This window comes from Hesperophylax consimilis, chromosome 28, assembly GCF_061612785.1.
Source record: "Hesperophylax consimilis isolate HC1 chromosome 28, BYU_Hcon_1.0, whole genome shotgun sequence".
Taxonomy (NCBI): domain Eukaryota; kingdom Metazoa; phylum Arthropoda; class Insecta; order Trichoptera; family Limnephilidae; genus Hesperophylax; species Hesperophylax consimilis.
Window position 1 is genome coordinate 8,085,788 of NC_142863.1, and position 23,099 is coordinate 8,108,886.

The window sequence follows — 23,099 nt, forward strand, 5'->3', positions numbered from 1 at the left end:
AGTAATGATCAGCAGAATCCATTTCTAGCCAAAAAAAATACACTTGAAAATTCAAGTCACTATGTCTATGAAAGGCGATTTTCAGCTCACTGTGCACAGTGTTTTGGCTTGGAGTGTAAATAAAATATTGTAAACTAGACAAAGCATACTCATATGTAAAGCATTTAAGCATTAAAATGAATCATCAACAAAAAAAAGATTTTTTTTCAACTTTAGGATTTAAAAAAAAAAAATCGCACCTTGCGCCACAATATGAAGTATGTCAAAAAAATACAAATAAATAGTAGTATTATCTGTATGTAAGGATAGAACGGCCAACCTTATGATTCCAGAGATAGCCTCATTTTTAATGTCAGCGCCATACAAATTTTTCTTAAAAAAATTATAACTCCTTCATTTGTACACGCAATTGCTTCGTACGACATTTTATAGCATAGTAATGATCAGCAGAATCCATTTCTAGCCAAAAAAATACCCTTGAAAATTCAAGTCTCTATGTCTATGAAAGCCGATTTTCAGCCCACCGTGCGCAGGTAGACAGGCAAGTACCTACCTACTTACATGCGTCGCAACCAAATAACTGCGCAGTGCATTTACAAGGTTACAAATAATACGATTTTAAAAATTATCTAAAAGGCGAAATTTGACGAGATATATGTATTTTGCGTATTCGGAATATTCAGAATGAGATATAAAGTGTTTAAAAGAAAAAAAAATACATTTGATAATTTAAATTATTTTTCGAAATTGCGTTACTATAATGTCGAGTATGACTCGACATAGGAGTTGGTGTAAGAAATATAATGTCGAGCCACACTCGACAAAGGAGTGGTAAGGGTTAAGCTTCGCCTCAAGGATTTAAAAGCTTGTAATGGTCTTATAAAAATATGTTGGTTGGTTGGTCAAGAAAGTAATTAAAAAATGAATTGCTAAATAGTAATCCAAAAGTAATTGGGAAAAAGACGACTTCATTTGTTAAAAACCGAAACCTTTGTCAGATTTAATTATTAATTGAATAACTAACACCTCTGCAATAGATAAGGCAATTCCTGGTCTTGGCGGCAGATGCGTCTGCCCACCAGCTGCGTGGGTCGGATCGTGAGAGGCCGGTTTATGGAGATCCTTTGACCTCTCCAGCCTGACTCTCTTGACCCATCTTGGGAGGGTTGAATTTATACGTCTCTGATGGACACACTTACCCCTTGATTCCTATCAACCCCGATGATTCTTGGAACATCCTCTCCTTCCTCTACTAAAAAGACTTTCCACACATCCCCCAAATATGAAATTAATAGTCCCGGAGGGAAATTGATTTCCTCAGAGCTTCTTGTGTGTAGTTAAATAAAGAATATAAATGTATTCTAGGTACCTATGCTCTTTGTAAATCACTTGACTAAGTAAGTGGAAAGAATATAAAAACAAGGATAATATTAAGTAGGTCTATGGAATGATTGAATGACATGGAATCTTTGAAGTGGAAATTAACCCACTTCTCAACATCCGATCGACCTGAAACTCGGCAGATAAATTGCCTATCGATGACAATACATTCGATCAACTTTTGGTGGCACTCTTGCACACACACCTGCGCACTAACGCTTTTTTCTGAAATTGTATAACCTTATGTCAGATAAATAAACATTTACAGCAGTTTAAAGCAATTTAAAGTTCCTACGAAATTCCTGTTTTTATGTAACTATATATGGAATGCTCCATGTATATATTGATATGTATTTGTATAAATGTATGTGTATGTGTAAGCATATATATGTACCCGCCTCAGAACAGAAATCTTCTAGTGAGGCGGGTTACTTTCATGTTTGTAATATTGATCATGTTATTGCAATAAACGCCCGGGTTGCCGGCAATTAAAAAAAAAAAGAAGTTAACATACGAAGTAAATGTCGGTACCATTCAATTAAGGTTTGGCTTAGGTGTTTGCGGTGTTGACTTCAGTCCCTGGGGAGGAAGGGTCATTCTTCAGTTAAACAATCAAAAAAGTCTTTGAAATTGGCTACCAGCCGGCCCAAGAGATGGCGCAACTAAGTCGAAAATTGAAAATAGATGTTTTGTTGTAAAAAACACTATATACACTGTTTTTACTGGTTGATTTTTTCTCTTAACAATTATACCACTTTTAACATAAAATTATACCACTTTTAACATAAAATTATATCACTTATAACATAAAATTATACCACTTTTAACATAAAGTTATACCACTTTTAACATAAAATTATACCACTTTTAACATAAAATTATATCACTTTCAACATAAAATTATACCTATCACTTTTAACCTTTAAAATTACACAAAAGCACCGCACTTTTCAAGTATTGTTGCGGGTGCAAACATAATGTAAATAAGTGTATATTGGCAGTTGAAGATTTTGAAGTTTGAAGACCTCAGCTAGGGTTTTTCTTCTTCAACTGTAACAAGAAAAAAAGAAAAAATAAATTTAAAAAATGGTAACAATTCGTACCCCAAGAATGTCGTATTTTTCAATCTTACCACTCTAGCTCCCTGAGAATTCACGGACAGCCACGACGGATGCAGTCAGTGCCATCGATCGACGATAGTTTGCAAATGGCGGCAATTACTGTTAAAACTCATTGCTGCTGACATATCATTAGACTGATTTAAAAAGTGAAGCTTACTTAGCGACAGCACTGACTTCGTAATTTGGCGGCCTCTCAGGCCTGTACTCAAGTTAGGTTCCCAGTTACAGTTTTAGATCGTTTTTAAAGTCAATAATTATTAATTTTCCGTTCCGGAAAGAATTACCGTAGTATATTACCTTTGTAGACTTCCCGTTGGAATTCGAGGTTCCGGATCTGCTGCTTGAGCCAGTCCCTCAGGAAGAAGATTCTGGTGAAGGCGGTATAGGTGTTCGGTCTGCAGGCGCTCTTCGTATCATCCAGCGGTCCGTTGCTTACCACCCCGCGCAGGAACCAACGGCTAACCTTGCGATAGTCCTGCACGGGAAACACCAGACCACCGCCGCTGTCTCCATTGCAGACCGAAGAGCCTGGGAATTATAAATAACATGGTTAACATATAAAAAAAACTATAGCGGCGGTCCGTCCCTCGAGTCAATAAGTCAATCACTCCTTAAAATTATAGGGATCTTTCATATGGTCTTTATGATGCATTTCTGAGTTATTTTTAGTCTTTTTCTAACAGAAATCATTTAACAGTTTCAAGTTTTAAGTACGCAAAAAATCTATGCCAAAAATATTCTGATTCATCACCACAAAAAATAATAAGAGGCGAACACCTTATATACTCAGAAAATCTGAGCAATGCAACAATGTACCCAAGTACAATACTACCTTTGGAAAAAGAAGATCTGATGTTTCGCTGCAAAGTTATATATATATAACAAACTCCCACCCAGTACCAAGCAAATTAAAAATAAATTCTTTGCAGCTGCTTAAAACTGACTTACTTGCGCCGTAATTCGATGTTTCACTAGTAGGTTCTAATGCGATGCGAGTTGCATTTATCAACGTTCCCGAACCTTCTAGTAGCTACCGCTACAAGTACATCAAATCTTGGCGTAAAGAATTATCGGAAAAATATCTTAATAGTATTATAAAAACATCATCACAGAATTTACTGAAAAAACCCTACCCAAACCATGAAGTTGTACTATGGAAGACGCTGAAAACCATCTACCCAAAACCTAGTTCCCCTCAGCGCAGAATCCCCTAGCGTGTAGTAGTGGCGGCTTGTATTTATAGAAATGGGTGGTGCGCTCAAAATATTGTCAGTCTATCCTCTATCCCCACGTTAGGTAGGTAAAGGATAAAGACATGGTGAAGGTCAGAAGGATATTAGCAACAGTATCCATTGTTTTTTTGTAGCATGTTACAGGGAGCACTTAACTCCTTTTTCTAGTAAACTGTAGTAATTTCACCTGATGGATTTTTTTACCCGATACACTGGCTGCCTTGAGCAAGATGAAGGGCGTTAATAAAGGTTTTAGTATATGTGGTAAACACAGTTTATAAATATATACACACGTACAGACACATTCATACATATATCCTCGCAATTTTGAGGCTTATATAGACCTGCTGGAATTATCGGTATGCGAACTGTGAAGTAAAGTGGCGCCATCTCACAAAAGAATTTAAGAGGCATTGATGAGATAGATAATTCATCTTCGTAGTTGACGTTTCTCAATGAGCCATATAGAATCCGCTCGCACCACGTGACTTACGTCACGTTATACAAAAAAACGAAAATTCGAGCGGGTTGAATAATTTTTAGTGGTATTTTTATCGGTTGAAAACTATTATTTTTAGATTGACCGAAATTTTATGAGAGCGTTGTTCCCACGCTCCTTAGCGTCACGGGTGAGGAGGACTGAACCAACCGTTAAGATATCCAGCGCAGAACTTATCCCAAGTCAGGTAACCGGTGAAGCGATATTTTGACAACTCCGTGTGGCAATCATCGAGGTCTATGACGGGGAGGGTCAGCGTTCTCAGGTGCTCTGCGGACAGTCCGCGCTCTGTCAGGCCCCACCCTGCCACCTGGAAGAAAAACATTACCAAATAAATCATTCTAGTCATTAAACAATTCATCATCAACAACCCCTGGAGATTGGAGAGTCTCGACTCCAGGAAACGCATCACAGTGTTTTAGCAATCTTAGGTGTTGACGTAAGTAACGTGTGTTCCTGCGTTCCCTCACGCAAATGGTTATCCAATTACCTGTCCCCGTCCGACAGTTTGGAATACCTACACGGGTGACAATTGGAACATTTTATTGATATCTCATCAGTCTGCTAAGAAAACCAGGACAGTTAACGTGTACTCTGGGTGTGTAAAATTTCGAATCTATTACGGAAACCTTGTTAAGTGAATTAACCGCAGTGTTTTTCATGGCCAGAACATTGATTGGCAAATGCTTCAAAAGATCAGGGATAAGTCAGACTCCTTTCCCAATTCTAATAACTGGTAACCAGCTATCGCAAGTAGTTGTGTCGATTTAAAAGGATCGTAATAATTTATTTATTTATTCATTTACATTAAACATTTGATTATAATTGGTCTAAGACATAATAATTGTATTATTTGCAATGAAAAAAACCTTGCTAATGCGTTATAAAGACATTAGCGATAGCGAAGAATCGCGGTTTACTGGTTATGGATAAACATTACGATGAAGTTTAAGCATCTATAATAGAATTGAAGAATGGTTTACTTTGCCAGTGTTGCTGGTGGCGAGGTGGAACTCATCCAGGTCTGCGTTCTTGAGGTCAAAGCAGATGGCCCTGACGGACTCCGAGAATGTGATGGGAGTTTCGAGGACCAGAAGTGCCAAGTCGCTCTGCTGGTGCTGCGCGTCGCCCTTGTAGCGGTCGTGCAACAGAATTTGTAGGACCTGAAATCAAAATTATTCCAAGATAAAATATGCTTTTCAAGGCCAAACCTAATATTTTTATTGATGCAATGAATCCGTAATGTAAAAAAAACCGATGTGTCGCGGTGGAACATATTATATTGTGATTATGTTGTGCTTGATCTCACTATATTGTGTTATGTGCTTCTTATTGCTAAGTGATCGGTCATCCTGTTTTCCTTCTTTCTATACCATTCATTCCTACCATTGATAACGTAAACATAGAAAGGGTGAGTAGTATTAAATATCTGGATGTAATATTAGATGAAAAATTAAAATTTGATGAACAGTTAGGACGGGTTGTTTCGGAGAATTTGAACAATTCATCAAATTTCAACGTTCATTTTCAAGTTCTGTGAAAGATTTTTTAAAGTTCTGTTTTAATTTCAGTTTTGTCAAGCACCTAGCCTATAATGATATAATAACAGAACTTGAATAGGACTTTCACAGAACCCGGAAATAAACGTTGAAATTTGATGAATTGTTCAAATTCTCCGAAATAACCCGTCCTTAGAATACATAACAAAGAAAATTGCTAAAAAAGATGGATTCCTAAAAAGGATCAGAAATAAATTGGATCTAAAGACAACGCGCCTTGTTTACAATTCTATTGTTACTCCGCATTTAAATTATTGTTCTAGTGTTTTATTCTTATGTAAGGAAGCCCAAAATAATAAACTACAGGTTATACAAAATAGGGGGATGAGGATGATTTTAAAATGCAACATTTTTACTAGAGTTGAAATTATGTTACAAAATTTAAATTTGATGACAACCAAACAATATATAATACGTTAACAATGATGTATAAGCTTCAAAATAATATACTCCCAAATTATCTGCATAGAAATATTATGTACCTACCATGAAAATGTTCACAATTATCCTACGAGACGACGCAGAGATTTTAGGCTTCCCAAAGCTAAACTTTCATGCACACAAAACAGCGCGTTTTATAAAGGGCAAAAACTTTATAATAACCTACCAAATGTCATAAAGGAAGCCCCAAGCCTTAGCACTTTTCGTAGGACATGTGCTTTATATGTAAAAAATAATTTTTGATTGTTGTACATAATCACCTATATTATTTTAGTCACCTAAATATCTTATATAATATAATTTTGTGTATTTATCTTTTTCTCTTAAAATGTAATTGTTATTCTTTGTATTTTTTATATTTTCCTACTAGATGTATGAAAAAATTTGCGTACATCTAAATAAAGATTCAAAAACAAACAAACATATTATCACTAAACATACACCATTTAATTTAATCTCTTTTTAAATTAATTTATGGTTCAGAATTCACGTTCGTCTGAAGCTGTTATTCGGAAGTAGTTTCGGATGCAACAGAAGGGATATAAAATGATGAAATAAATTGCTAGGTTAGGTTTACCTTAGACTTCTGAACGTGAGATATATTTTTGTCGGATTCTTTGTCCCAACTTCTGTCAAACTTCTCAGCGGCAACTCTGTAGTACTCTGCGGGGATGGCACGCTTCTTAATTTCATCGAAAAAACAGTGTGCAGCTGGAAATCAATTGAAAATAATTGGATTTTCAAAATGCTAAATTTCAATGCAGCTGTTGCTATTTCAATGAAAATCATCCGTAAAATAACACAATCTTCTAATATTTATTTCATCTGATTTAATGAAATCGTTTGTTTTTGAAAACGGCATTCATTGGGAGAAGTTGTAACGGAAACTGATAAACAGAAATGCAAAATAAAAATGAACTGTATAAGGTCTACTATGCTCTTTGCCAATCACGTATAGAATTTTGGATTATTGGATAGCGATCTGCTACATGAAGCAACTCGTCAAAACATTTTTTTTTAAAGTACCCATACTCTACCAAAAGTAATAAGTTTAAAAATGTTTATGTTTTCAGTTTTATAAAAAGATGCTCTACCCAATTATAAAGAGAAACAATGAGTACCTCTGACTAAAATACAACTACACTACGTGGACAAAATAGTCAAATCTACTAACATTCCAAAATAAAAAACATATTTCGGGCGGAAAAACTATTAATTTCAGAAAACAAAATTACATAATGCGCTTCGAAATGAAATTAAAAATACCATATAGTAACGGATATCAATATATAGCGAAGATGAGGAAATCAACAGACATGAAGATCAGGTTGACAAACACGTAGATGAGAAAATCAACAGACCCGAAGACGAGGTCTACAAATATTTAGATGAGGAAATCAACAATCATGAAGATGGGGTCTACAGACATGAAGACGAGGAAATCATAAAAAAAACACAACAACCAAGAGTTCGCATCAGAACAGGAATCCCTAGTTAGGAGGACTGTGAGTTTACATGAAAAAAAATGAAACACTGCCACTGCTTACCGCTGATGATGAGACGCGAATTCAAGATACTCCCTCCGCAAATCTGTCCAATAATCCCATCGACATCCTGGTAAATGCCCACATGCCACGGGAAGGTGTCTTCGGTGGCAACGGGAGCATTCACAATGTGCTTCACGGCAAAAGATTTCTCTAAGCCACAATCTAGAAAAAAAAAGCAAATAACGTATTTATGTACATCACTAACAAAAACTAATTTAAAAGGGGAGTATTAAGGAATGTCAGATTTTTAGTACAAAAACCACTGAAAAACACAATCATACATACTCTTCTATTATTCTGGCCCGACTCATGTATCTGATTCACTTGATCGTGCCATGTCTTTCTCGGACGTCCCCGACTTCTGGTATCATTCACATTTGCGTCATATATTCTTCTTACACTCCTTTCTTCGCTTATTTACTCTATATGCCCAAACCTTCTAAGCGTCCCTTTCATAATCTTACTCATTACGCTTACATCAGCCTTGCATTCTTTGCAGATCTCCACATTTCTCACACGATCATACATGGTTTTATCACGCAGACGCCTCAGGGATCTCATTTCTATGGCATTCAGTCTACTTTAATCATTTCTCTGCTAGTTCTAAGCCTTAATTTCATACATCAGGGTAGGTACCAGTATTCAATTGTGTGCTGCTGGCTTCGCTTCTTTGGACAATATTTTGCTAGCGCCAACTGCTTTCGGTCTTCCATTAATAGAGTTACCTGCATTTACCCTTCTTTAAATATCTCTGTCAGCCTTCACATCTCTCGTAAAAATAATTCTTAAATACACAAACTCATCCACCTGCACCAAGTATTCCTCATTCACAACTATATTGCACACTGTGTTCGTACTCTCTCTTTCAAACACCGTGAGTTTAGACTTACTCATTCTTCATACATATTTGGATCATCCTAGACACGAGAGACTGTAGATCTTCCATACTGTAGCAATCAGCACCGCATCATCAAGGCAACATACTTTTAGCTTATAAAAAGGACTTAGGGTTTGTACTATCTAAGTAATATCCCAAGAAGCCCACAATGGAGTGCTGGTACCTATCCTGATGTATGGCAGTAAGTAAATCTTATGAGAAAATAATAAATTATACCTGGTTTACACGAGGGTGCCGGAACGTCCCATCGACCATTGCGACAAGTCATTTTTTCATTTTCCAAGTCGAAGTGACCTGTTTTACAGGAGGAAACGACAAAAGATCCATGGGCCATAGAAGGCGAGCAGGGAATCTTCACGTACTTTGCAGAATAACACTCATAGTCCACCGTGTATGAAGAATACAACACGCATCGTTCTGAAACGTTAGAAAGTATTACTATGTATACATTTATATTTTATAAAGTAAGCATTACAATTAATGCATTCATAATTTATAAGATAAGCATTACAATGAATACGAGTACATTCACAATTTATTTCAATGTATACATTCATATTTTTTTAAGCAAATATAAGAAGGTATACATTCATATTTTACAAAGTAAGCGTTAAAATGTATTTATGATTATTTTATAAACTAAGTATTAAAATGTTTACATTCATATTTTAAAGGTAAGCATTACAATGTATAAATTCATATTTTTTACTGGATTTTTACCAGTTTTTACAAATTGTTTACAAAAGTTGCGGTCGGTCTTTGGGCATTCTTAGTATAGTCCAAAATTGTCCAAGCCCTTTGCGACTATTTTATGAAGAGTAATGAGGTTCGATAGCTTTTCGGTCAGGACCGCAGAAACTTTTAATAGTACACAACTACTGTTACTACCTGTCCACATTGCAAATGCGCTACACTAATGAAGTTTGCAGCCATCCCTGGCCCCAAAATAGTTGAAAAATCCTTGAATGTGCAGAAACTGGTGGTCTGTATAATAGATTCCTTTGCAATATTTAGAACACAGACGTTTGATGATTCATCTAGAACGTCTCGCCCATACAAAAAGCATCGTAACAGGAACACTCCAGACAATGCAAAGCGTTCCTACGTACCTACCTGTCTACGGGCTACCGACGTCTAGAACTATCTGCGACAAAACGTTGCGAGTTGGACTAGCACATTACGCACATTCGCTAGAAGGTTCTAGCCTGTTGCCTGGGCATAATTTCAGCGCCAACGAAAATTCCAGTAGCACCCAGACTGAGCGAGTTGTCTTCATTTTAACCGCTATCTCGCGCAGCTACTGATGCCATGGCCGGGCTATATAAATAGGCCCGACGCAGCGAGTATTCAGTCAACTACCTCGCGCGCTGGTAACCTTGACCTAGATATCACCTGCATTCCACGCTAAATAATAAAGTGCCTACTCGTATTTATCCCGTAAAATAAACGCGTTATTGTGTGCAGTAATTGCTATTTGTGCATTCTTAAATAAACGTTCCAACTGAATAAATCGAGACTTGTATTTTAGTACACCAAAATAACTACAGTGCTATCCTAGTTCTACCTGTATATACTCCAAGGAATAATAGTCACTTACTTTTGCAGAGTGGTTTCGACATCCAAATGTTATCTTCCTGGCAGGCTGAGAAGGATTCTGACTGGAGGTCATAGTTCTTCTTGCAGGTGTACCACAGCATGGTGAACTGCTCCACCATGTCTCCGGGGACGATGGGCTTCTGGTAGTTAGGGATCTTGTAGCTGCCGTGTTTTGGAAATACTGGCAAAACGCAACCGGAGCTGTACCAAGAGAATTACAAATTTATTCAATAATGGTTTTTACATTGAAATATATATTTTTTATTGTAGTTACTCTGCACATGAGATTCTGAGTAAAAATAATTTTTCCAAGGCCTATTTCATCTTTGGGGATGCTGTGTGGAGGATCTTTTTGAGGAGAGGAAGGGGTGAACATGGTTCTTGAAGAGACCCATGTTGTTGAAGCTGTTGCACTCAAGAACGAGTCCTAGAAGCGACCCGTTCTCGTGTGACGAATTGTCAACCGTGGACATATGTTGGGCGCGTGTTTGGTATGTTTCTCGACTACGCACCGCTGCCGAACGGATCAATGACGCTAGTTCCTCGGAGCATCTTCCATTGTAATACCAGTAGAACAAGGACAGCATATCTACCTGACGCCTGTGCTCTGAAGATTGCACTCTGTTTGTTATGATAGAGGAATCTATCAAGGGTTTTTAGATATTTTGTGGCTCCAGGCCAGAGGTGGCTACCAAATTCAAGTTTTGAACAGTAAAGTATCTGCAGGCCCTGTACCTACTTTTCAGAGGCTAACTTAACTCTGGCGTCTGGTGCCTGAGCTGGTCACTTAGCGGTACACTAAGCATATAACTTATGTTGGTAGAAGTCGAAATATGTATATTCTTTAAGTGTAGCCAAAATCACCTTGGAATTACTTCATGGCCTATGTCATCGAATCGTCGGTCGATCGATGAAGGATTTATCTATAACTTGTCATCGTTCCTGAGCACGACTGCAGATCGCTATCGTTGGCGGTCTGCAATCATGCTCAGGAACGATTACAAGTTACCGAGATTATCGATTAAACCTCTATCGATCGACCGAGATACATACCCTTGGAAGAAAATAGTTATATATCATAAGGTGGATAGGAATCTGGGGTCAGTGTATCCAGGAGTGATGGACGTATGAACCTATGTCTCCCACTGTGGTGCAGGGCGATAGAGTCCTGTTGGAAAGGTCAAAATGTCTCCAAATCCGACCCGCCACGCAGTAGGTGAGACCTAGACAAACCCCACCCCAGGAACTCGCGCACCCCTGCTAAGTCGCCAAACGTAGCATACCACTTGGGACGAAATATGGCAGAGGTGTTGGTTATCCAAAAAATAGTTCCCGAAGAGGCGGTACCCATGGCTGCCTCCCAAATTTATGAGATAATTAAACGATGATAATTGACAGAAATGTTTGTTTATCTTACCTAATATTATTATTAGTGATTGGGGCTGGCGTTGTAGTAACTGGCACTAAAAGATAAACAGAATTATTATTTATACAAATTAAAAATTATATTTTTTCATAGGTAAGAACAATTTTTTTTATAATATGGATGGTGTTCGAAAACTCAGAGAACCCAATTTTTATTTTTTTCAATTAGTATTTGGATTTTATAAAAAGAGAATTCAAACATCGGACTAGATTTACTAAAACGAAAGCTTATATTCGCCAGTTTTCCGATTGTATTAGGAGTTCCCGGACTTCGTGCATAGAAACAGAATGTTAAGACAAACTTTCACCAGTGATTTCTAATTTTATTTGGAGTTAAAAAAAGTAACGAAATTTTGGTTTTCAAGCAACGTTTCAATTCTGAATGGTGGTCAACACCAGGGCGATACTGAGAGTATCTTCCATTATGGAACGTGCCGCAAGTATACTATGTATTAATTAAAATGAATAAATTGTGAAATAACACAAATTCATCAAATAAAATTTATTTGCGCACGCTGGGATTTGAACCCGCGAGCTTCGGATAGCTGGTTGAGAGCCGTACCCCTCGACCACGGAGGGATACTGTAACTGACCAATACCACTGTTTTGTAGATGAAAAAAAAAATTCATCGGAGACAAAAACATCTACAATTTTTACTCCAAGTATGCTCAGCATTCACTTGTTAAAATAAGTCAGGTACGTTTCTTAACACCCTGTCTTTAGATATACAGATGTAATTATTATAATATAATCCTCGCCTGTATCGACGTAGGAACTCCCCCCAGTAGTGAAACAGGCTTATCAAAATGTTTTAGTAAAGACAACACAGAAAATAATAACTTACAAAGTTCACATCCATCCTCCGAATATTCATCTAATTTCCAAAATCCGTCTTTACATGTATCACATCGTTTGCCTTCCACATTTGGTTTACACTGGCATCTACCAGCTTCTTGCCCATATTCAGGATCAGTCACTGAATCACAGGACCCATCTTCCATGGAACCTGCTGGGTCGCAGTCACAAGGCTTACAGGACTGTGGACTCTGGACATCCTCGTCGTAGTCTCGATAAAAGAACGGTAGGCACAGCTCACAGTGCATACCCATTGTGTTATGTTGGCAATTATCGCAAACTCCCCCACTTACGCCTCCAGACATATGAAAAACAGTTTCATCAAAATGACAGGATGTTGCGTGGTTGTTGCAATTGCACAGTTGACAACCAAGCGCGTTTCCACCTTGCGCCGGCCTCCAAGGTAAGTCATTGTACATGTCCTCACAATCTTCGCAATTAATACCTGTTGTATTATGGGTGCATTCACATCTACTATATACCTTTCCGACCTGTGTCTCTTCGTAGTCAGCAGGGAAGCACCTGGAGGCATGTCCATAGCAAGCGCAAGAACCGTAAACATTCATGCTGGTGATTGCGTAATAATAATTATCTTTTATTTCATCACGATCCTTCGGCAGTTTATCGCTAAACGTGTGTAATTTTGTAAAATTGAGGCGTAAGTTGGTCATGCTGAATAAGCTGTAAACGTTGCTAGAATATGGACCACCGTCTAATTCGACGTTTCGAGGTAAAGCTCGGAAGATGAGTTCTCCGTCAAATGACGGCGTCGGATGAGAATATCTTGATTCGCAAACCACGTCTGTCACTAGGCGAGGAGGCGCCTTCATAACACCAGGGAAAGCTTTGTTGCACTTTTGAGCAAAGTACCGGAACACACTCCAGGTTTTGCCATAGTCGGATGATCGTTCTATCAACATGGCAGCCGGACGGACTGTCCCGAAAACTATCTTCAAGTCGGTGAAATAAAATTCAGATTCTAGATTCAGTTGAATTGAGACGTTTTCGACTCCGCTTTCAGATTGCCACCACGACCGTTCTTGAGTGCCTTTTTGAAATCGGGAAACGATATTAGAAACATGATGGTTGATTTCTGGTTGATCTTCTGTGTGAGACTGAGAATCACATAGCATACACCTCTCTACTCCGGTTCTTGATGCATTGCAATACCGTTCTGGCTCCTTCTCTCCACAGGTAGACGACGCGACTAGTTTCGACTCTCGACCAGTGAGTAGATTGCCTGTAACTGGGTAACAAGTGTGTCTTCCGCAAGTAGGAGGTTGAGACAAAGACTGAGAACTTGTGGAGGTAGGCCTGATGCTCTGTCTTGATCGCAGTGCGTATCGCTCTGCAACACTCACAGCCAGCCATAACAGCAGAAGGCTGGTAATTTTTTGCCACATTTCATGCAGAATACTGTATTTAACCGACACTCTCTCGCACACAAATGATTGATAATAGCGACCTGTTGTTATTTCAGTGACATTTCTTGTCCCAGAACTTTTGATATACTTGTACGAATAATGTTTTTTTTTTGTTTACGAACATAGAGATATAGCATTAATTATTGCGAAGAGGTTATCAGCGCAGTTCAAGATATCTGTTTAGCTTTTTTTTTACACAGAGTAAGTAAGTAGTTGTCGCAATAAACATGAATCAGATTTTACATTTCAAATTTATCTAAAATTTTTTAAATTTTTAAATCATTTAGCTGTGAATTCGTGTAAGTATATTGATTTAACCCCTAAAGCTTCTGACATTTTGCAACGTATTTCTCGTACACATTTTAGCATTACATTGATTTCAGATAAATTCGCTGTTTTCGACCTTATTTTAAAACGAAATACTGTTCTTGAAAGCAAAAGAAGAATGATTCTTTTAGATTTTAGTATTATATTAAAAATATGAAAATTTTGAAACGCAAACAATAAAATAATAAAATATTTAATTAGACAAAGTTTAACAAATTATTATAAGCATTAATTACTCGCCTGAAATATCAATACAAATTGAAAATATCTCTATTGAACCCACACCTTCTGATGTCTGGTCAGGTGCTCTGGGCCACTGATCTACGTCCCGGTCGGCTTATTCCCAACCCGCCAAATAATTCAATATGTACAAGTACTTCGATCGACAATGACTGCTTATTATATTTTTTTCCCTTGTAAATAACTATTTTTTTCAATTTGTATGGATATTTCAGGCGAGTAATTAATGCTTATAATAATTTGTTATCCTTTGTGCTATGCATAAAAACCTTGTCCTATAAACATTAGTTTATCATTAAAAAATAGACAAAGGTAATTATAATTTATTTTCACTTCACTTTTTTCACTTGTTCGATATAAAAATATTCAAACCTTTGTCAAATATTTTTCAAACGTTTCATAGAATTATTTCAAACTTTTCGGGAGCATTTGTGGATTTTTTTTAAAAGCAAACAATAACACTTTTTCAATCATTTTTCTCACTGTAATACAAAATGGGATAGCATAACTCTTACGACACCGTCTCAAGCAGGAATTTGTCTCGCAAAAAGACTACAACTACACAGTTTGTTCGTTGTCTCTGAAGAATATCTCCCAAGATTGGCCAAGGGGTTAACAATTTTGAATTAAAACTCTTCAAATCTAAGCTTCCTTGAAGTATTAGTTCACAATTTCTACTGAGCTGTCTATATCCTTTATAAGTATGGTTTTTAACTAACTCCCTCTTTTCTACTAAATATCAAAAAACTGAAAAAATCACACAGTAGGTACGTAACACAATTAAAATCACGATTTTATTGACACATTTATAAGAAACTAGTTGAAGTCCCGGCGTTGTCCGGGCATTTAGAAATTAGATGAAAAGAGTTTAATTTTCCTATTTTATAACATTAAGCATGAAAAACTTATTATATACTCATCGAATAGCATCTGAATTCTGCTTCAAGGGGTAGGAAAAGGAAATTGGGTTTGTGTATAAAAAAAGAAAATTAAATTAGATAGTTACTTTTCTCTTTTTTTGTAGGTCAAGTGTGCGAAATTTCATCAATCTCGGAATAAAACAACAGTTTTTCATAAAAAAAAACAAAGCCACAAACACTATTTGTTATTTATAATAGATGAAAGAAATCCAAAAATCACAAAATAAAATAAAATTATTACAAACTAAATCCACGGTGGGAGGTGGAGGATGCACAATATAGAGTCAAAAACTTTAATCCCTTGGCGATGCAGCGCCTCACAGATGTTCACAGGGAGAAGGGTGAATGGGTCTGCTGCCTTGATGAGCCACAGAGCAACCGGAACGAGTCAGCGCTACAGGAGATCAGAAAATACTCTTGTCCAGGCCGTTACCCAGTGGCAGGGCGCGCCCCTTCACCTAATAAGTTTTATTTTAAACTTAATATCATGTAATTTATTTATTTATTTAGATGTACGCTTTTATTTTGCGGACAGAGTATTTCACTCACCGATAAACAGATGAACACAGCTGAAATAAACAAACATTATTATTTGCCACCATTTCTGCATGGATGTAACCAAAATATGGTCCTTTGAGCCGGATCGGACTGTTGCAAGGGTATTTTTTAGGTATTTTTTAAATATCTCAAATACGTCGGTCACGTGAAATCCTGTCTATTCGAATACTTACCAATATTTTCACTAAATTCTAAATGCTATTTTTGTCATCAGCAATTGAATGTACAATTCGAAAAATACAATCATATTGAATAGATCAGAAATCACAATACCCCAGTCCGTATCTGCTGCTGGCTGATTCTTTGCGGTCAATGAATGTTGATTCGTTGCTTGTTGATTAGAATAATTCACTCAGGGGAAGACCCGTCTGCAGGGTTGGCACTACCGATGAGTCATTCATGGGCGAGACGCTCTTTTTGATGAACGACTCGCGGTAAACTGTGCCACGGATCAATTGAACGGTTACTCTTTTATATCAGATGTACTGGACGGGAGTCCGCACAAGACTGTAGATTTAGGCGCCGGGTCCAAACCGTGTCTTCAACCGATGAGAATGCTCCTTTACGGCCGATGATGATGATAGTAGTAGATATTGATGATGAATCTGCCTCCCGCACCCAGGCTTGGTGAATGTTGGGCACTGGGTGTGCTGTCGTCTCTGCTCGCTTCTGGCGTTGGCGGTTTTCCAGAGGAGGGCCGGCTGGTCTTGAAGAGGTAACACCAGAAGATCTTGGAGCAGAAGACTTGGCGAGGTGAGGCAGATGTTGGGCAGGAGTCACTTGTAGATAAATAAAACGCTTGGTTTCGGTGGTAAAGATGAACTGATTTATTTTTAATTATATGGCTGCTTATATTCAATTAGCATGACTCGCGCCCGACATTGGGCTGGGAGCCCAAAAGTGGTGGGGGATTGTACCCGCGCTAGTTATGAGTTTATAAGCCCCGGCAAAATGTCGCATATTCATTTTGCCGGTAGCACAGTCGAAGGTGGTCGCTTAAGTCGACCGGTCAGTGGTTGAGTGGGCATAGCGCTTGGGTCTCACCCGAGCGTCGCGTGTTCGATTCCTCGGCTGGCTAAGTCCTCCATCACAACACAAGCAACATTTTTGGCTTTCTGTGGTGGTAGTAGGAGATTTTCAAACATTGTTGGGTTATTCGTAACCCGGGAATGTTTGTCTTTCTTTTAAAAAAAAAAAAAAAAAATCTGCGAGTTAGAAAAGATTTTGAAGGCTTACATGAATGACAATTACATAGTTTAAATGCATAGTAGTTATAAGAATGTGTATCTTGACAACTAGATTTTTTGTTTGCCAAGATACGACAAAAAATAAAAAAAGTTTGTAAATAAATGTGTAAATATGATCTCAAAGCGATCAAATTTGTAAAACATGTTAAGTTAGTATTTTCCCCAGGTCCCCCGTAACATAGCGCTCAGAAAGAGATAAGATTCACTATGCTACGAGGTTCCTGGATTTTTGTACACGCAAAAAAGGTAAAAAATATTGTTCAAAATTGGTTGTACATATGTGTGAAAAACAGCCTTTTTAATATCTCCTCAGCGGTAGTATATAGAAAATAGTGTTTATTTGACTACCGCCGAGGGGATGAACAAGTAAAATATAAACATTTGCAATATTTAAAAATTGATTTTTCCTAGTAATTTTTACACAGAAAAAATGTTGAACATCGATCCACGCGGCAGGTAAGCGGGCGGTACGGTATCGATGCCATTCGGGGTCAAAGTTTTCAAGCCGCCTGGGCCGAAAATTGGACAAAATGACCAGTGGCGGGGAGTGGTGATTTCGCCAGTGGCGTGGGGTAGGCACATTTTATAAAAGTAAAACAAATTTTATAAAATTGAATAATGTGGTCAACTACGTCCGTTACATCAGGAGATAAATATTTAAGAAAAATAGCAGTATTAAAATCATCCAAGTTTTACTTGGTATTACATACTCAGAGACGTGAATGGCAAATGACAGTCCGACATCTGGACATATTATATAACCTACATCTACTAACTACCTAGCATCTTATTTTTCTCGCGGTACGAGGCAGCGTACCGGTACCAAGGGTCGTACGATCATTCGTACGTTGGGAGCCGTACCAGGCCAGTACCAGGACAGTATTTACGGCTCCCGTTCAATTGAGCCGTCGTTCAATTGAGTCGACTCTTTGAACCGAACGATAATATTGAGCTGGTACCGTGACTTCTGCTCTTAATAAAATGAGTCATGGCGTTACCCATCGCTACTTAGCACTGTCGTGCTTGTCTGTATCTATGTGTAACTCAGGTTCAATGAACTCTGGAACATGGACTTTAAAAATTGGAATTAATTATGAAAACGATTCAGACAAGCTATGAAGAAGATACCTGACAAAATTATTTTATTAATTTTAATGAAATAATAATATTTATTTATTGATTTCTTGGATAATTTGTGTAGCGCCGCTTTTGTGAGACATAACCTCGCGCTTAACAGTTGATGCAGATATTACAAAAAATATAAATATTACAAAAAGAAAGTGAAGTTAAGTTAAGTAAATGAAGTACAGAAACAGGTGACACGAAGATAGAAGATGGAGACTCTGCTGCAAGAATCCGAAGTGGTGTATTATGTTTTAGTATTTGACAGATGTTGAATTTTGACAGTTTTAAAATAGTTTTATTATAAACGCGTTTAGCTTTACAAATCCTAGAATTGTAAAACCCCTGATTTTGATTGTTTGATTTAATAACTGTTTATATATTTAAAATTGCTAACCCTGTCAGAAATGTATGTAGGTTCAAAAATTATCTTTAATCACGACGTATTTTCCCGATGATGAATAATTCATTATTACATCTGGACACATGGCGTAAATATGTTTTTCAAACTCTTATTTTGCTGATAACCTGTGAACCATAAAAATGGTATAATCACCAAAAATACTCCAATTACTTACTGAAGGTCCCGTAGTAAGCGTTCAAAGATGGTTTGAGAGGGAGATCTGTAAATACGAATATTAGAGGGAGCGCGCTAATATTAAAATACGATAATAATAATAATATTTAGGTAATAAACACGACTCGTTTTAAATAGAGCAAAAATCTCTCAAAAAATGCTTTATTTACATTCAAAGATACACTCTGATATTTTTCATGCCTATAACATATTAAATAACAGAACAAAACGTGTTTTTAATAATTTTCGGGAGTTCACTTTGCGATTTTTTTCTATCGGGCGAATTCGATATAATTAACGTTTTGGCATAACAAATGAATAAATATTATTTAAATATTGAAGACAATATTAGTGATTTCTAAACGAAAATCTGAAACAGAAAAAACAGAAAAGGAAACGGTCACATCTGGGACTCGAACCCAGGACCCTTGTCTTTCCGTGACAGTGCTCTACCAACTGAGCTAATGGGACCCTATTCCCCTCGGTCACTTTTAACTGTATCATACTTCGAATAAGAACCACTAACATTGTCTTCATTTTTTCACCGCACATTTTTATTGGCAAATATCTTTGACGGCCGGCATAGTCCAGTGGTAACGCATTGGACTGCCATTCCGAAGGTCGCGGGTTCGAACCCGGCGTGCGCAAATAAATTTTATTTGATTAATTGTGTTATTTCACAATTAATTAATTAAAATAATATATAGTATATTTGCGGCACGTTCCAGAGTGGAAGATACTACCAGTATCGCCCTGGTGTAAGACCACCATTCAGAATTGAAACGTTGCTCCAAATGGCTTTAGCCGTGTTTAGTGACTAGATCTGAATAGCCAGGTACTTCCCCACCTTCCTCTTTCCCTTCTCCACTTACCTTCAGCCTCACAACATCCCCCAATTGGGGATGCCATAGTCTCACTGGCTCCAGACGGGAGCAGTTGAGACTCTTGTGAGGTATTCACTATAAAAAAAAAAAAAAAAATGTATGATCGCAAGATTCAACCCGAACTAAAATATTACAATTTGAGGTTTTACTCAGTAAAAGTTATTCCGAAAAATGAATAAATATTATCTTAAAAAATAACACATATATTTTTGGGAACTCAAAAACTCAAAGAGTTAACGAAAAACTTGTTATAAATCGGTAGAAATTGTGAATGCGGGGGATTAACATAATGCGATTAAAAATTTAGCCGTCATGGCAAGCCTTTCAAATGTGACACATCAACAGTGATTTGTATTTAAAGTATTGGAAATGAAAATAAAAGTAAACGAGCATTTTTATTTTTTCGATAGTAAAGTAATAATTTTATTTTTATTAAAACATAATATAGAAATATATTACAAATTAAGAATTCATCATCATGTAGAATATATCCATTACCAATTCTAATGAGAACAGAAGCACATAAACCGCACAGAGTTTTGGCGGCCAGGCAGAAAGAGCCGAGGAGTCAGAAAGCTGGCCGAATGAAGTGTCGCATCGTTCCGTGCAAAAGCGTCGTCCCGTATAGCAAAACTTGCTACTTGAAAAAGATGTTTCACATAAAAAAAATATTTTAAAAATATCTTATTTCCATTGTCAATTTGGGGCTGGGAACCCATCGCATTGATAAGACAGTGCAGGCTTTCCTGTCCTGCGCAACTTCAATGGTCTGCTTCCATAGCACGTACAGACGGTCCTTTCACAGCCAACAATTTTCAACAGCCAATATTTCTCCTATCTCCAATCTTGTTTCTTCTTCTTTCAATTCCACTTCTTCCGAGATCTTTAATCTCTAATCTCTAAATAGTGTAAAATAAAGTCGCTATCCGCGTCTGTTTGCGCGCTTAGTTCTTCTAAATTACGCAAAGGATTATGATATGGTTTCCACTATCATTTAGAACATTTCTTCCGGAAGGAAGAACATATATGTATGATACAAGCATATTATATTTATAAAAAGTAGAGAAAAGTCAATGTTTTTTAATCAATCAATCATAAAAATATATTTTCTGGCACTACATTGCTAACGCTGGCTAAACCTAATGAGATACACCAAAATAATGCAGCACGGAATTGTATATCTTAAAAAGGCCCACAGCAAAGTACTCGATGGTATATGTCTATATCCTGTAATGATCTGCCCTTTTTACTTCAAACTTTTCCTTCAGTCCCGTAGGTAACTTTTCCATAAGGCTTTGGTTATATATATATCCGGGGTAGGAAGGTCCTCCCTGCCGTCTTTTCTTTATTACACACCCCTTCAAGTGTGTACATCCTAGTTTGTCTACGTGACGTACGACCTTGAACGTACTCATTTCACGTGACGGTTCAGTATAAAAAGGCTTCACCGAACGTTGTGTTGGGTTTTTGTTTCTCGGTTTAGAAACCTAGTTATTTATGTATGTGTGGTATCCCTTGGTTCTTTTGAGATAGAGTGAGTTGAATCCATTACCGCTGTGTTTTAAAACCATTTTATAAACCTTATCTTCTAAGTCGCCTGCTCCCCCCCCACTAGCTACTCGATTCTACCTATCGTAGGGTAATGTGAATATAATAAAGTGTTAGATTTTATATATGTGATATACATACGATAAGTTTATGGTGTTAGTTGTCGGCGCCATCCATGTATATATTTTGGGAGGGGAAGGAGAGGAAAGGAAATGAATTTTTTTCAAGCTAAGATTGACTCCTCCTCTTACCAAACAAAACTGATGGATGATAATTTGAGCAAGGCGATCGATATCTGCGTGTCTGGATATCACAACCGGCCGGGTCTCCCCTTGTTCCAAATCGGCAACCTTCACGCCAGAATAAAGAAAACCAGGTCTCATCACCAATTTCAGAATTGCCCCAATCTCAAACACCTCCAGGAAAATCTACTTTACTGAGTGTAGAAGGGGAAAACCATGACATCCCTTGTCACGAATCTAGTCGCGAAAATGTGACACGCAAGGTCCTAAGTTACGTGCCACCTCCAGAAAACGTTGTAACTCCCACGCCGTCGGGGATTTACATCCCTTTCTAGGTCAATACATAGGTAACACACGACGATCTTGTCGACATTTTGCCTGCTTATTAACGATAGGTTGTGTGCCTACCCATTCAGCCAATTATCATGTGAGATATATGTAAGGTCTACTCGAAATGCCAAATTTAGGATGAGGACTGTCTGTATTTTAAAATTCGGTTCTAGTAATTATTTTATGAGGTTACTAGCATCCTCGTGTATTAGGTATGGGTAACTCCTACTGAATACCTATCCTCTCAGGTAAGGTATAAACGGATAATTGGTTTGATGTTTTGCATTTAATTTAAAGAGGCTGCCTACCTCTCGAAAGATACCTGTTGAGAAAAGTTGTTCGGTTGGTAGTTTTATTTCGGAGATTACCATCTCCCTCTTTTGACTTTAGATTTGTTTTTGTGCATCCCAACTCGTAACTTAGAAAGTCAAACAATAGATGAAAAGTATTAAATTAGAAAGTCAAATAACAGAAGAAAAGTTTTCATTTTGTTCCGTCTGGTTGCATCCGATCGCTTTCAATTTGGGACGGCATACGCTAGCAAAACTTCCCCCTTTGACTGACTGTACACCGCGCCTTGTCCTATATATGAAAAGGTCGTTGACTCGTCTCTCGCTCACAGCTGATTGACAATGCGTCTAGCATATCCCTTCTTATGGGAAGATTATTTGGGTTGCAGGCGTTGCAAACTCGGTTCCTGTACCTCGGTTGTATCCTATTATTAAAAGGGTCCTCTGAAATTTAATAAATAATATAAAAAAACTCACCCTGTTAGTCACCTCCAAATCCTCGTGTGAAACTTACCTGGTTACACTATATAGCTAAATCACTTTAATTTTCGACCTCCTCCCTACGCTTATAAAAGGGTAATTAAATATTCCTGTAAATAAAATTGTACCTCCCTAATCTGTTAGGATTCGAACCCACAGTTAATAATCTATTTGATTCTCTGGTTTTCGGTCTCCGTGGATAGAATGCCATCTCGCCAAATCAATAACTTAGCCCGATTAAACACTTCCTGCCTTTAAGTACATTCACTCTATTTTAAAAACGCAATCATTATTTTTATTATTTTCATGTTTTTAAGACAAGCAATCTAGTTCGAACTGTATACGAAATCACGTTT

The 23,099-nt window shown here is 37.4% G+C and overlaps 1 protein-coding gene across 1 annotated transcript; it reads right to left on the reverse strand.

The window, feature by feature from the left end:
• Positions 1-515: 515 nt before the first annotated feature.
• Positions 516-14,073, reverse strand: LOC149410127 (netrin-4-like). The gene is made up of 10 exons (XM_089649012.1): positions 12,544-14,073; positions 11,691-11,736; positions 10,275-10,474; positions 8,894-9,094; positions 7,780-7,941; positions 6,810-6,943; positions 5,216-5,395; positions 4,383-4,542; positions 2,799-3,029; positions 516-2,430 (listed from the first exon to the last, which is right to left on the reverse strand). The coding sequence occupies exons 1-10, from the start codon at positions 13,955-13,957 to the stop codon at positions 2,411-2,413; spliced, it is 2,748 nt and encodes a 915-aa protein (XP_089505138.1). The 5' UTR covers positions 13,958-14,073; the 3' UTR covers positions 516-2,410.
• Between the last annotated feature and the right edge of the window lie 9,026 nt (positions 14,074-23,099).

What these genes read in the sequence shown, in the direction of transcription:
- LOC149410127 (XM_089649012.1), bottom strand. Translation starts at nt 13,957, where the DNA reads ATGTGGCAAAAAATTACCAGCCTTCTGCTGTTATGGCTGGCTGTGAGT. An exon ending in ATCACTAATAATAATATTAG is followed by an intron (nt 10,475 to 11,690) that starts GTAAGATAAACA and finishes CTCTTGGTACAG; the next exon opens with CTCCGGTTGCGTTTTGCCAG. An exon ending in GTCGAAACCACTCTGCAAAA is followed by an intron (nt 9,095 to 10,274) that starts GTAAGTGACTAT and finishes CTAACGTTTCAG; the next exon opens with AACGATGCGTGTTGTATTCT.